Genomic DNA, 13,642 nt, shown 5'->3' on the forward strand with positions numbered 1-13,642 from the left:
CTTATTAAATCGAGGATTGGGCTTTTCACCGGTTACCTCTGGAAAAGAGTTTGAGATATGTAAAGATCTTCACCTCTTTCTCAGAAAGATCCTTTTGAGACTTTGGCATGGGGAAAAAAAAGAAGAAAAAAATGAGGGGAATAGTCAAAATGAGAATATTCTATCACAGTCGCAGAGAGAAATAATGGAATTTGGATTGATTTCTAATTTAGAAATGTCTGATCTGAATACCTTGGGAGATTTAAATGAATTATGGAGGGAAGGTAACATATTGGAAAATACAGATATTCCTGAAGAGGATTTTTCTGATATTATCCCGGAGTATACGGGTTTGCGTAAAAAAAGCAGTACCATGCCAAGCATACACTCCAATAGATATACACATGCTTTTTTGGAGGCCATGCTTAAGGACATAAGTGTCATCGACTGGTCCTCCTTCCTGTGTGAGGACAACTTAACTGAAAGGGAACGAAAAGCCCTGAAGGAATTGCAGAATATTGAGAATATTGTTATCAAGCCCAGTGATAAGGGTGGAAATGTTGTCCTACTCAGGGAGGAGGACTATGTCGGTGAGATTAAAAGACAATTGGAAACGGATACATATTCTCTTTTGAAAGATAACCCATCGGATCATATAATGGGGACCTTGAATAGAAAACTGACTTTCGCATTGGATGAGGGCCTAATTAATAAAAATGAGTTCCAATATTTGGAGGTAAGGGAACCTCGCATGCCTACCATATATGTGCTTCCTAAGGTGCACAAAAATAGGAATACACCCCCGGGTAGACCAATTATTTCGGGGTGTGATGGCCCAACAGATCACCTTGGGAAATACATAGACGAAAAATTGAAACCCTTTGTTCACACACTTCCATCCTTTGTGTTGGACACAGGGGACCTCTTAAATAAAATTGATAAATTGACCCTGGAGGAGGATGTCATCCTGGTAGGATTGGATGTGGAGTCATTGTATACTTCCATCCCACATGACATTGGCCTCAAAGCGGTCGCGCATTTTCTGGAGAGGAGAGGAGGGGACTGGGCTCACCAAAATGAATTTATTATTGAAATGTTGGAATTCGTCTTGAATTATAATTGTTTCTCTTTTGATGGCAAATTCTATCGGCAGACCCGTGGAACAGCCATGGGATCCTCTTGCGCACCATCATATGCTTGTTTACATTTGGGATGGTGGGAAGAATTTATAGTATACCCACACCCCCTTTTCAGAAAATGCGCCTCCGCTTGGCTGAGATACATGGATGATGTTCTCCTAGTTTGGAGGGGACCACTGGATTTGTTGGATAGCTTTATTAGAGACTTAAATGTTAACAACCTAAATATCCTTCTGACATATACTCACAGTGAAGATCATATTAGCTTTCTTGATCTTAATATTCATAGGGAGGGAAACAGATTAAAAACGACTACATATCGGAAACCAACATCAGGCAATACCCTATTGGCAGCAAGTAGCCATCACTTTCCCTCTCAAATTAAGGGGATCCCGATAAGCGAATTTCTTCGAATTCGCCGCAACTGTACTGATTTTAGGGACTTCAAAAGTGAAGCACAAGATCTGTCTTCCCGTTTTGAAAATAGGGGTTACTCCAAAAAATTGATCAAAAAAGGATACAATAGGGCATCCAGACAGAATAGAGAGGAAATCCTCAAGAGAGGTAAAAAAGATAATAGTGACAATAGAGTCAGATTCATTTCGAGATATGGGTCCCATTGGGATATACTTAGGAATTTGATGATAAAAAACTGGCCACATTTGACTTTGGATAAAAGAATTAACTCAATAGTGGGGAATGTACCGAGTATGGTCCCCAAAAGGGCCCCCACGCTGAGGAATATGTTGGTAAGCTCTGAGTTTAAGAGAAGGACCCCAGGTAATGAGAAGTGGTTACAGAAACGTCCAAAAGGAATGTTCATGTGTGGCTCTTGTAGATGTTGTAAGTATGTATTAAAATCTGACACTTTTCTTGACAGTGAACACAAAAGGGAATTTAAAGTTTATAACTTTATTAATTGCCGTTCGACCATGGTCGTTTATTCCATTGTCTGCCCATGCGGGAAACAATATATTGGCAAAACGAAGCGAGAATTACATATTCGCATCAGCGAACACATTCGGGACATTACCAAAGGTGAAATAACAAATCCTCTAGCTGCACATTTTAAAACATATCATGCCCAATCACCAACTGGCTTAAAATTTATGGGGATTTATCAGCTATTTCAAGATAGAAGGGGGGGTGATCTTAACCGAACACTCCTTCAAAAAGAAACCATGTGGATTTACACATTAGGAACCTTGAACCCTAGGGGACTAAATAATGAAATAAAATTTAACATGTTCCTCTAAGATTTAAACAAATGGGAGCCAATGGACTCCCATTAGGATGACCACATCCTCTGCGTTGGTATTGGTCTCTGCTTGTTCCTTTTCCTCCTTGATAAAACGTACATGAGACCCTATTGTCGTCCAGTGTTACATTCCCTTCTCAATTTCCTGTACTTTCTGAGTTACCTAGCACTGGATAAATAAATCCTTGGATCAAAAAGGGCTAATGTATGGATTGGATATATTCTTTCCTTGGAATTTGATATTAACTCTAATAATATGCCTCTGATTTGGATATCCCATTTGCTACATATCAGTAATTTACTTCTTGCAGAATGAGCATGAGTAATGTTCTTTCGGGCATGAAATATTGAATCAATTGGATAAATAAATAAAATAAATGAATATATTATCCATCTCTTGCAATTTTCTTTCGCAGGAGTACGAGTTGTCCTTAGCTCTTTGTGGGTGGTGGAAATTAGGGACCCATTGCCCCTTTTTGGACATTTGATCCCTCTCCCTGCCTCCATTTGGAGTTTCATGGCGGCCCCCCCTATGTGCAACAGTTATATACATACATATGATTATGAGACTTAGTGATAAAATTATTCTATTGAATTTTGATAGTTTATTTCTTTTGGGGATAGTGGGGACCCAGGTCCTAATACCTTAATAGGTTTTGGTCCTCTCTCCCTGCTTCCCCTGAAGTATTTTTTGAACTCCATATGTATGCATGTATAGATAGCTATAAAATTGAACAGATTATATATTTAGCTTCAAAGTACTAATTAATTTTGCTAATTTAAAATAGCGTATGATATAGTTTAATAGTGTAAACGGTGTAGCAAAGGACTCTATGTTGGGGAAACATTTTTTATTTTTATTTTTTCAATAATCCAACTATAGAATCCAGATATTAGTAGCGGACTATATTCATGGATAAATTAATTCTGATTATTAGACCCAAGTAGTTGTTATACTCTTGTGGAAGACTCTGATTTAATTATTATTTCTGTCATGACCATATAGAGATGCACCACTGATTGCCTTCTCCATAAAAATACCGAATATATCCTTTCAACACGACTTAGTGGATATATGAATTGCCTGTTTGATTGTAAAAATATTTATACTTGCTATCAAAATTGATTGTTTTATCTTATAAAAGATCGATATGCACTATCCATAACGTCTCTTCTAATTATCCCCATGAAACATTATGTCTATGACCACAGAACCAATGAATGAATTTGGGACACTATAAATACACTGTGTTTGGCAGCACCTGTCAAACTGCTCTGAAGAAATCCCGTTCAGGGATGAAACGCGTCAGCTGTTCCAATTAACAGGGCCGGTAGTGACGTCCAAGCCTTGCCCTGAGAATCCCTGTCCAATGTTGGAGATACCACGTGGAAGGAAACCTACTCTGGAATTTTAACTCACCTGGTTGCTAGCGTGCGATCCTGCCCTGTCGGGTCTGTGTCTCTCGAAGTGTACTTAATCCACCTTGATGCCGGCATGTGATCCTGTCCTCTCAGGTCCGTGTCTCTCTGAGTGCAGTGGCGAAATACCCGCATGGATCAAGGGAGGAGATCGTCATTTGATGTGATGGTAGAGATTTGGAGGCTTTGAATTGAATGTGTGGCCACACAGACGAACCTTGCTTCTGTGGAGATCTACTATTTTCCATCTTTGGGCTGACTACCCCTACAACCGGCTTCTCGGCACTCGCTGGATTTTTAAGGTAAAAACCCTATACAAATTATAAGAGTGCCTTGCATTAAAGCTCAAGATCACGAGGGTTACACATTTGACCCCAAGGGTCTGTGAAAAGACTTCCTTAGAATTAAGGATCCACTTAAGAGAGGAAAAAGCACGCTGTAAACCACATCCCCTTAATACAAGGGGCAACCTTCCTATTTTTGGAGTTATATGCGTATAAAAAGACTCTTTTCAAAAAACATCATTACCAGTTACTCCTGATAGGAACTCTGGCTATTTTGCGATTTAAATTACAGATATGGTTGAAAACCGCAAGTGTGAACACTACCCAGCGGTTTTTCGTTTGGAATTTTCTATCTTTTCAAAACGGTTCTGTATATAAATAGTACGCTGTATAATCAATTGGTAATATCTCCAATGTATTAAGGGTGCCATTGTATGTCTCTTTTCCTGGCCAGGAGGTTCTTTTTATGAAAATATACACTTTTGTTTTTGTAAAAATTTATTTTGCTGGTATTATCTGGATTCTAAAATAAAATACTATATTTAATTTTACTTAACCCAAGAGTGCCTATTTATATTCCTGGATCATTTTTTCTTTTTTCTTTTTTCTATAATCTTTATCAGGAATGGCACCGTGCTATATTGTATTGCAATTTTGGGTTTGTTAGGTATGGTTTGGTTATAACCACATCTTTTTTCTTTACAATTTATTTTGGAGGGTTTTTTCCTTCCCGTTTTTGTTTGCATACCTTTAGAATTAATTTATTATATTCTCTGTTTTTGAATTTGAGGGCAATCAGTGGCGTGTCATCATTATGGCTTATTGCCTAGATTTAGAGGTAGATGCTCGGATTGCTGCACTTTTGAATTGTGAAATAAACAAAAGTGCCGAAGACACTAGAGGAGATATATATGGTTTATTTAAAAATCATCGGAGACTAATTTTGAGTCACCTAAGACGTAAATGGGATATCCAGAGCTTAGAGGCATATAAGTTGTCCAAAATAATTCCAAGAGGGTTACGTAGACGTACTACACCTGCATCACATTTTAAAAGTGAGGCATTCTTGGAAAAATGGGATGAGGAGTGCTTGAGACACTCAAGGAATCTGATGGATTTATTAATAGAAGAAGAGAAAAACATGCTGAGTTTGCTTGATTTGGAAATTGAGGAGAGTGTTAGAAAACTGGATATCTTTTGTAAGGATCCGGAATTTGAAAAATTAAATGTTAGTCTCAAAAAAGAGGTGGAAGTGGAACTTCGAGAAATATCAATACGAAAAAGGAGGAAATTCCAAAGGGATACTTTTGACTTTGAGCAGAAACAAATTTTCTCCTTCTCAAAAAATAGAGAAAGACAAAATAGAAGTAGACCACGAGTAAGAAGGAATACTTTTATGTCAACAGATGGGGAAACTACTAGTGACCCATCTAGTGACAATGAGATGGGGAAATATTTTAGAGCTGAGGAACCACAGTCAAAGGTATCTTTTTTAGGGGACCGAAACAGAGGGAAATTCGGAGAGGAAAGAATAGTAGAGAAAAAAGGAGGACCCAATACAAGACAACGCAGGGGAAGATAGAAAATAATGCTAATAACATAATAAACTTAACTGATTTCCCCCTATCAATACATCATATATCCTTATTAAATCGAGGATTGGGCTTTTCACCGGTTACCTCTGGAAAAGAGTTTGAGATATGTAAAGATCTTCACCTCTTTCTCAGAAAGATCCTTTTGAGACTTTGGCATGGGGAAAAAAAAGAAGAAAAAAATGAGGGGAATAGTCAAAATGAGAATATTCTATCACAGTCGCAGAGAGAAATAATGGAATTTGGATTGATTTCTAATTTAGAAATGTCTGATCTGAATACCTTGGGAGATTTAAATGAATTATGGAGGGAAGGTAACATATTGGAAAATACAGATATTCCTGAAGAGGATTTTTCTGATATTATCCCGGAGTATACGGGTTTGCGTAAAAAAAGCAGTACCATGCCAAGCATACACTCCAATAGATATACACATGCTTTTTTGGAGGCCATGCTTAAGGACATAAGTGTCATCGACTGGTCCTCCTTCCTGTGTGAGGACAACTTAACTGAAAGGGAACGAAAAGCCCTGAAGGAATTGCAGAATATTGAGAATATTGTTATCAAGCCCAGTGATAAGGGTGGAAATGTTGTCCTACTCAGGGAGGAGGACTATGTCGGTGAGATTAAAAGACAATTGGAAACGGATACATATTCTCTTTTGAAAGATAACCCATCGGATCATATAATGGGGACCTTGAATAGAAAACTGACTTTCGCATTGGATGAGGGCCTAATTAATAAAAATGAGTTCCAATATTTGGAGGTAAGGGAACCTCGCATGCCTACCATATATGTGCTTCCTAAGGTGCACAAAAATAGGAATACACCCCCGGGTAGACCAATTATTTCGGGGTGTGATGGCCCAACAGATCACCTTGGGAAATACATAGACGAAAAATTGAAACCCTTTGTTCACACACTTCCATCCTTTGTGTTGGACACAGGGGACCTCTTAAATAAAATTGATAAATTGACCCTGGAGGAGGATGTCATCCTGGTAGGATTGGATGTGGAGTCATTGTATACTTCCATCCCACATGACATTGGCCTCAAAGCGGTCGCGCATTTTCTGGAGAGGAGAGGAGGGGACTGGGCTCACCAAAATGAATTTATTATTGAAATGTTGGAATTCGTCTTGAATTATAATTGTTTCTCTTTTGATGGCAAATTCTATCGGCAGACCCGTGGAACAGCCATGGGATCCTCTTGCGCACCATCATATGCTTGTTTACATTTGGGATGGTGGGAAGAATTTATAGTATACCCACACCCCCTTTTCAGAAAATGCGCCTCCGCTTGGCTGAGATACATGGATGATGTTCTCCTAGTTTGGAGGGGACCACTGGATTTGTTGGATAGCTTTATTAGAGACTTAAATGTTAACAACCTAAATATCCTTCTGACATATACTCACAGTGAAGATCATATTAGCTTTCTTGATCTTAATATTCATAGGGAGGGAAACAGATTAAAAACGACTACATATCGGAAACCAACATCAGGCAATACCCTATTGGCAGCAAGTAGCCATCACTTTCCCTCTCAAATTAAGGGGATCCCGATAAGCGAATTTCTTCGAATTCGCCGCAACTGTACTGATTTTAGGGACTTCAAAAGTGAAGCACAAGATCTGTCTTCCCGTTTTGAAAATAGGGGTTACTCCAAAAAATTGATCAAAAAAGGATACAATAGGGCATCCAGACAGAATAGAGAGGAAATCCTCAAGAGAGGTAAAAAAGATAATAGTGACAATAGAGTCAGATTCATTTCGAGATATGGGTCCCATTGGGATATACTTAGGAATTTGATGATAAAAAACTGGCCACATTTGACTTTGGATAAAAGAATTAACTCAATAGTGGGGAATGTACCGAGTATGGTCCCCAAAAGGGCCCCCACGCTGAGGAATATGTTGGTAAGCTCTGAGTTTAAGAGAAGGACCCCAGGTAATGAGAAGTGGTTACAGAAACGTCCAAAAGGAATGTTCATGTGTGGCTCTTGTAGATGTTGTAAGTATGTATTAAAATCTGACACTTTTCTTGACAGTGAACACAAAAGGGAATTTAAAGTTTATAACTTTATTAATTGCCGTTCGACCATGGTCGTTTATTCCATTGTCTGCCCATGCGGGAAACAATATATTGGCAAAACGAAGCGAGAATTACATATTCGCATCAGCGAACACATTCGGGACATTACCAAAGGTGAAATAACAAATCCTCTAGCTGCACATTTTAAAACATATCATGCCCAATCACCAACTGGCTTAAAATTTATGGGGATTTATCAGCTATTTCAAGATAGAAGGGGGGGTGATCTTAACCGAACACTCCTTCAAAAAGAAACCATGTGGATTTACACATTAGGAACCTTGAACCCTAGGGGACTAAATAATGAAATAAAATTTAACATGTTCCTCTAAGATTTAAACAAATGGGAGCCAATGGACTCCCATTAGGATGACCACATCCTCTGCGTTGGTATTGGTCTCTGCTTGTTCCTTTTCCTCCTTGATAAAACGTACATGAGACCCTATTGTCGTCCAGTGTTACATTCCCTTCTCAATTTCCTGTACTTTCTGAGTTACCTAGCACTGGATAAATAAATCCTTGGATCAAAAAGGGCTAATGTATGGATTGGATATATTCTTTCCTTGGAATTTGATATTAACTCTAATAATATGCCTCTGATTTGGATATCCCATTTGCTACATATCAGTAATTTACTTCTTGCAGAATGAGCATGAGTAATGTTCTTTCGGGCATGAAATATTGAATCAATTGGATAAATAAATAAAATAAATGAATATATTATCCATCTCTTGCAATTTTCTTTCGCAGGAGTACGAGTTGTCCTTAGCTCTTTGTGGGTGGTGGAAATTAGGGACCCATTGCCCCTTTTTGGACATTTGATCCCTCTCCCTGCCTCCATTTGGAGTTTCATGGCGGCCCCCCCTATGTGCAACAGTTATATACATACATATGATTATGAGACTTAGTGATAAAATTATTCTATTGAATTTTGATAGTTTATTTCTTTTGGGGATAGTGGGGACCCAGGTCCTAATACCTTAATAGGTTTTGGTCCTCTCTCCCTGCTTCCCCTGAAGTATTTTTTGAACTCCATATGTATGCATGTATAGATAGCTATAAAATTGAACAGATTATATATTTAGCTTCAAAGTACTAATTAATTTTGCTAATTTAAAATAGCGTATGATATAGTTTAATAGTGTAAACGGTGTAGCAAAGGACTCTATGTTGGGGAAACATTTTTTATTTTTATTTTTTCAATAATCCAACTATAGAATCCAGATATTAGTAGCGGACTATATTCATGGATAAATTAATTCTGATTATTAGACCCAAGTAGTTGTTATACTCTTGTGGAAGACTCTGATTTAATTATTATTTCTGTCATGACCATATAGAGATGCACCACTGATTGCCTTCTCCATAAAAATACCGAATATATCCTTTCAACACGACTTAGTGGATATATGAATTGCCTGTTTGATTGTAAAAATATTTATACTTGCTATCAAAATTGATTGTTTTATCTTATAAAAGATCGATATGCACTATCCATAACGTCTCTTCTAATTATCCCCATGAAACATTATGTCTATGACCACAGAACCAATGAATGAATTTGGGACACTATAAATACACTGTGTTTGGCAGCACCTGTCAAACTGCTCTGAAGAAATCCCGTTCAGGGATGAAACGCGTCAGCTGTTCCAATTAACAGGGCCGGTAGTGACGTCCAAGCCTTGCCCTGAGAATCCCTGTCCAATGTTGGAGATACCACGTGGAAGGAAACCTACTCTGGAATTTTAACTCACCTGGTTGCTAGCGTGCGATCCTGCCCTGTCGGGTCTGTGTCTCTCGAAGTGTACTTAATCCACCTTGATGCCGGCATGTGATCCTGTCCTCTCAGGTCCGTGTCTCTCTGAGTGCAGTGGCGAAATACCCGCATGGATCAAGGGAGGAGATCGTCATTTGATGTGATGGTAGAGATTTGGAGGCTTTGAATTGAATGTGTGGCCATACAGACGAACCTTGCTTCTGTGGAGATCTACTATTTTCCATCTTTGGGCTGACTACCCCTACAACCGGCTTCTCGGCACTCGCTGGATTTTTAAGGTAAAAACCCTATACAAATTATAAGAGTGCCTTGCATTAAAGCTCAAGATCACGAGGGTTACACATTTGACCCCAAGGGTCTGTGAAAAGACTTCCTTAGAATTAAGGATCCACTTAAGAGAGGAAAAAGCACGCTGTAAACCACATCCCCTTAATACAAGGGGCAACCTTCCTATTTTTGGAGTTATATGCGTATAAAAAGACTCTTTTCAAAAAACATCATTACCAGTTACTCCTGATAGGAACTCTGGCTATTTTGCGATTTAAATTACAGATATGGTTGAAAACCGCAAGTGTGAACACTACCCAGCGGTTTTTCGTTTGGAATTTTCTATCTTTTCAAAACGGTTCTGTATATAAATAGTACGCTGTATAATCAATTGGTAATATCTCCAATGTATTAAGGGTGCCATTGTATGTCTCTTTTCCTGGCCAGGAGGTTCTTTTTATGAAAATATACACTTTTGTTTTTGTAAAAATTTATTTTGCTGGTATTATCTGGATTCTAAAATAAAATACTATATTTAATTTTACTTAACCCAAGAGTGCCTATTTATATTCCTGGATCATTTTTTATTTTTTCTTTTTTCTATAATCTTTATCAGGAATGGCACCGTGCTATATTGTATTGCAATTTTGGGTTTGTTAGGTATGGTTTGGTTATAACCACATCTTTTTTCTTTACAATATATATACATATATACATACAGTACTGGGCAGTTGTGGAAAAATGCTGCATAATAAGAATTCTTTCTAAAATAGAATATTAATCGTTTTCTTTTTTTATCAATTAACAAAATGCAAAGTGAATAAACAGAAGAGAAATCGAAATCAAGTCAATATTTCACTTTGCCTTCAAAATAGCATCAATTCTTCTAGGTACACTTTCACAAAGTCATGGTTTTGAAGAATTATAGTCAGGTGTATGATTAACCAATTAACCCAAACAGGTGATAATCATCAACATTTTCATATGTAGATTGAAACACAGTCATTAACTGTACGGGTATGTTCACACGAGGTCATTACGTCCATAATTGACGGACGTATTTCGGCCGCAAGTACCGGACCGAACACAGTGCAGGGAGCCGGGCTCCTAGCATCATAGTTATGTACGACGCTAGAAGTCCTTGCCTCGCTGCCGGACAACTGTCTCGTACTGAAAATATGATTACAGTACGGGACAGTAGTGCCATGGAGAGGCAGGGACTCCTAGCGTCGTACATAAGTATGATGCTAGGAGCACGGCTCCCTGCACTGTGTTCGGTCCGGTACTTGCGGCCGAAATACGTCCGTCAATTACAGACGTAATGACCTCGTGTGAACATACCCTAACAGAAACAGCTGTGTAGGACATTTAAAACTGGGTGAGGAACAGTCAAACTCTGCTACAAAGGAGAGGTTGTGGAAGACAGTTTCATGTCACAGGTCCACCATGGCAAGAATGAGCACGGCATCAAGACACAAGGTAGTTTTACTGCATCGGCAAGGTCTCTCCCAGGGAAAGATTTTGAAGCACTGGGATTTCAAGATGTTCTGTTCAAGCTCTTTTGAAGCTCTCATGCTTACTTCCCTTCGAAATCAGAAGATGTCCAGAAGTGCCACCAGCTCAGAACTGGCAGAAACTAATGGGCCCAGATACACAAATCTACTGTTTGGCGAAGTCTGGTCTGAAGTGGTCTCCATTGAAGAATTTGCTCCAAAAAGCCATACCTTCGACATGGAAACCACGCCAAGCAACCCAACTATGCACGAAAACATGGGAACTGGGTTGCAGAAAAATGGCAGCAGATGCTCTGGACTGATGAGTCAAAATTTGTGTAACAGAAGGCAGTTTGTTTGCCGAAGGGCTGGAGAGTGGTACAATAAGGAGTGTCTGCACTCAATTTTGGGTTTTCATTAACTGTTCCCATAATCATTAACATTAAAAGAAAAAATGCGGGAAATAGATCACTCTGTGTGTAATGAACCTATATATAATATATGAGTTTCACTCATTGAATTGAATTACTGAAATAAGTTTACTTTTTGATGGTATTCTAATTAATTGAGAAGGACTAGTATATATATATATATATATATATATATATATATATATATATATAATACAGTACGTGCATAACAAAAATAATGACTAAGGAAGGGATCTTCAAAGTCTCTGTATAATTAAACTTAGCACTTCAGCACCTCCTCTCTGCCTTCAGCCGCATCTCGCCGATTTAAGGGCCATCCCCCTGAATGTTGCCCCTATTATCATCCCTCTGACACCTCCGCCCATTAGGGGCATACTCACAGTCTTACACCATATAAATGTACCACTTGGGGGACTCCACATACTTTCGATAGGGCTCCCAATTTTTTCAGAATTGTACCTCCTTCAATGACCCTGTTACCACTAGCTGCCATGACAAATCAATTTGCACAGAAAGGAAAGAAAACAAATAAAATTGACAAAGTTAGTTGAACAAAAAAAAGGGGTGGTTTGGACGCTGCTCCACTGCTGAATTCTGCCTACCTGACCCCTCCCTGTCTATATGTACCCCGCTACGGACCCTGCATATCCACCAATAATGTAAGAGACTACCCCCCCCTTTCCTTCCTATCTTCCTATTACCACTCCCTTTGAACTTCTCACCTCTAGCCACTAGCCTGCTGTTTTCTTTTAACTTCTAACCCTTTTCTAATCTATCCAAGGCTAGAGCATTTCTTCCAAGTTATGAGGCCTTACCCCAAACTGCGCCCCGGTCCAGGCCTGTTCTCTCTATGTGCTGCGTATGGTACTTCTATAGCGAAGAATGCTCTCATAATACAGAATCCGTTGGAACATGCCACAATTCTTTCCTGTTGGATTCTTTGTGAATCAGATAGAAAAGACCTCTGTATGCCTTCATATTGAATAGGAGGCATACAGAGTTATTTTACAGGTCCATACACTTCAATGAGTTCCATATTACTGTTTAGTACAATGGAGCTTGTACAGAGCTGCAATATGGCCTCATGCACAAGGTTTAAATCCTATAAAGTTTCAAAAGGCAAACACCCTTCTGATTATTAATAATCATCCCCAATAGATGACTCACTTACAGGATCATGCAACTTTGACACTCACTGATAAAGTATACTCACGAAAATCCTTGCCGAAGCAAGAAGCCAGTGAGTGTAAAGATCAAAAATAACACACATTAATAGGTGAATAAAAAGGTTTCAAAATTAGTAGTTACTCTGAGACTCTCTGTGCCGACAAAGAGAGTCTCAGTAACTACTCATTTATAAACTTTTTTTATTCCTATTGAAATACATGCTCCCTTCTAGAGACCCGGGTCAAGGCTGGCAAAGGTCCCTACACATGAAGCGCTTCTCTATTTTTTTTCTTTCTATCTGTACACAATGAAGGCTATATGTATAGTGCTGATCAGTGGGGGTCCTATGGGGGTCCTATATCTGCCTATCCTTAGGATAGTCCATCAATGTTATAATCCCGGAGAACACGTAACTCATTACAACTTATCAATTGCAACAATAACTTGTTTTTTCCTCATAATCATCCTTAAGATTTTCTGTATTTATGTTTATTCTAGCAATCTCCATAAATGTATTAGACAATCAATTATTTTTCACTGTGCAAGTGCATACAGTTCGACTCCCACCTTGTCAGGTAATTTTGAATTTTATAGTAGTTTCTTCATTGTGTTATTCTAGTTTATGATTTAATGAATGTTTGGACATGTCTGTCATTAGCCATAAATACCTGCTTAGTGTGATAGTGTGGGGGTACTTTGCTGCTTCAGGATCTGTATTAAAAAATATGGTGGAGCCCTCGCTG

The 13,642-nt window shown here is 38.6% G+C and overlaps 1 protein-coding gene across 7 annotated transcripts in view; it reads left to right on the forward strand.

Annotated features, from left to right (window-relative positions):
* C5H18orf63 (chromosome 5 C18orf63 homolog) overlaps positions 1-13,642 on the forward strand; it is a 100,397-nt gene that overhangs the window by 53,492 nt on the left and 33,263 nt on the right. For all 7 annotated transcript variants that reach the window (XM_075826485.1, XM_075826484.1, XM_075826486.1 and 4 more), the window contains one exon: positions 13,398-13,474. In XM_075826485.1, the coding sequence (XP_075682600.1) occupies positions 13,398-13,474 (77 nt within the window). The remainder of the gene's footprint in view (positions 1-13,397; positions 13,475-13,642) is intronic.

The sequence above is a fragment of the Rhinoderma darwinii genome, chromosome 5, assembly GCF_050947455.1.
Source record: "Rhinoderma darwinii isolate aRhiDar2 chromosome 5, aRhiDar2.hap1, whole genome shotgun sequence".
Taxonomy (NCBI): domain Eukaryota; kingdom Metazoa; phylum Chordata; class Amphibia; order Anura; family Rhinodermatidae; genus Rhinoderma; species Rhinoderma darwinii.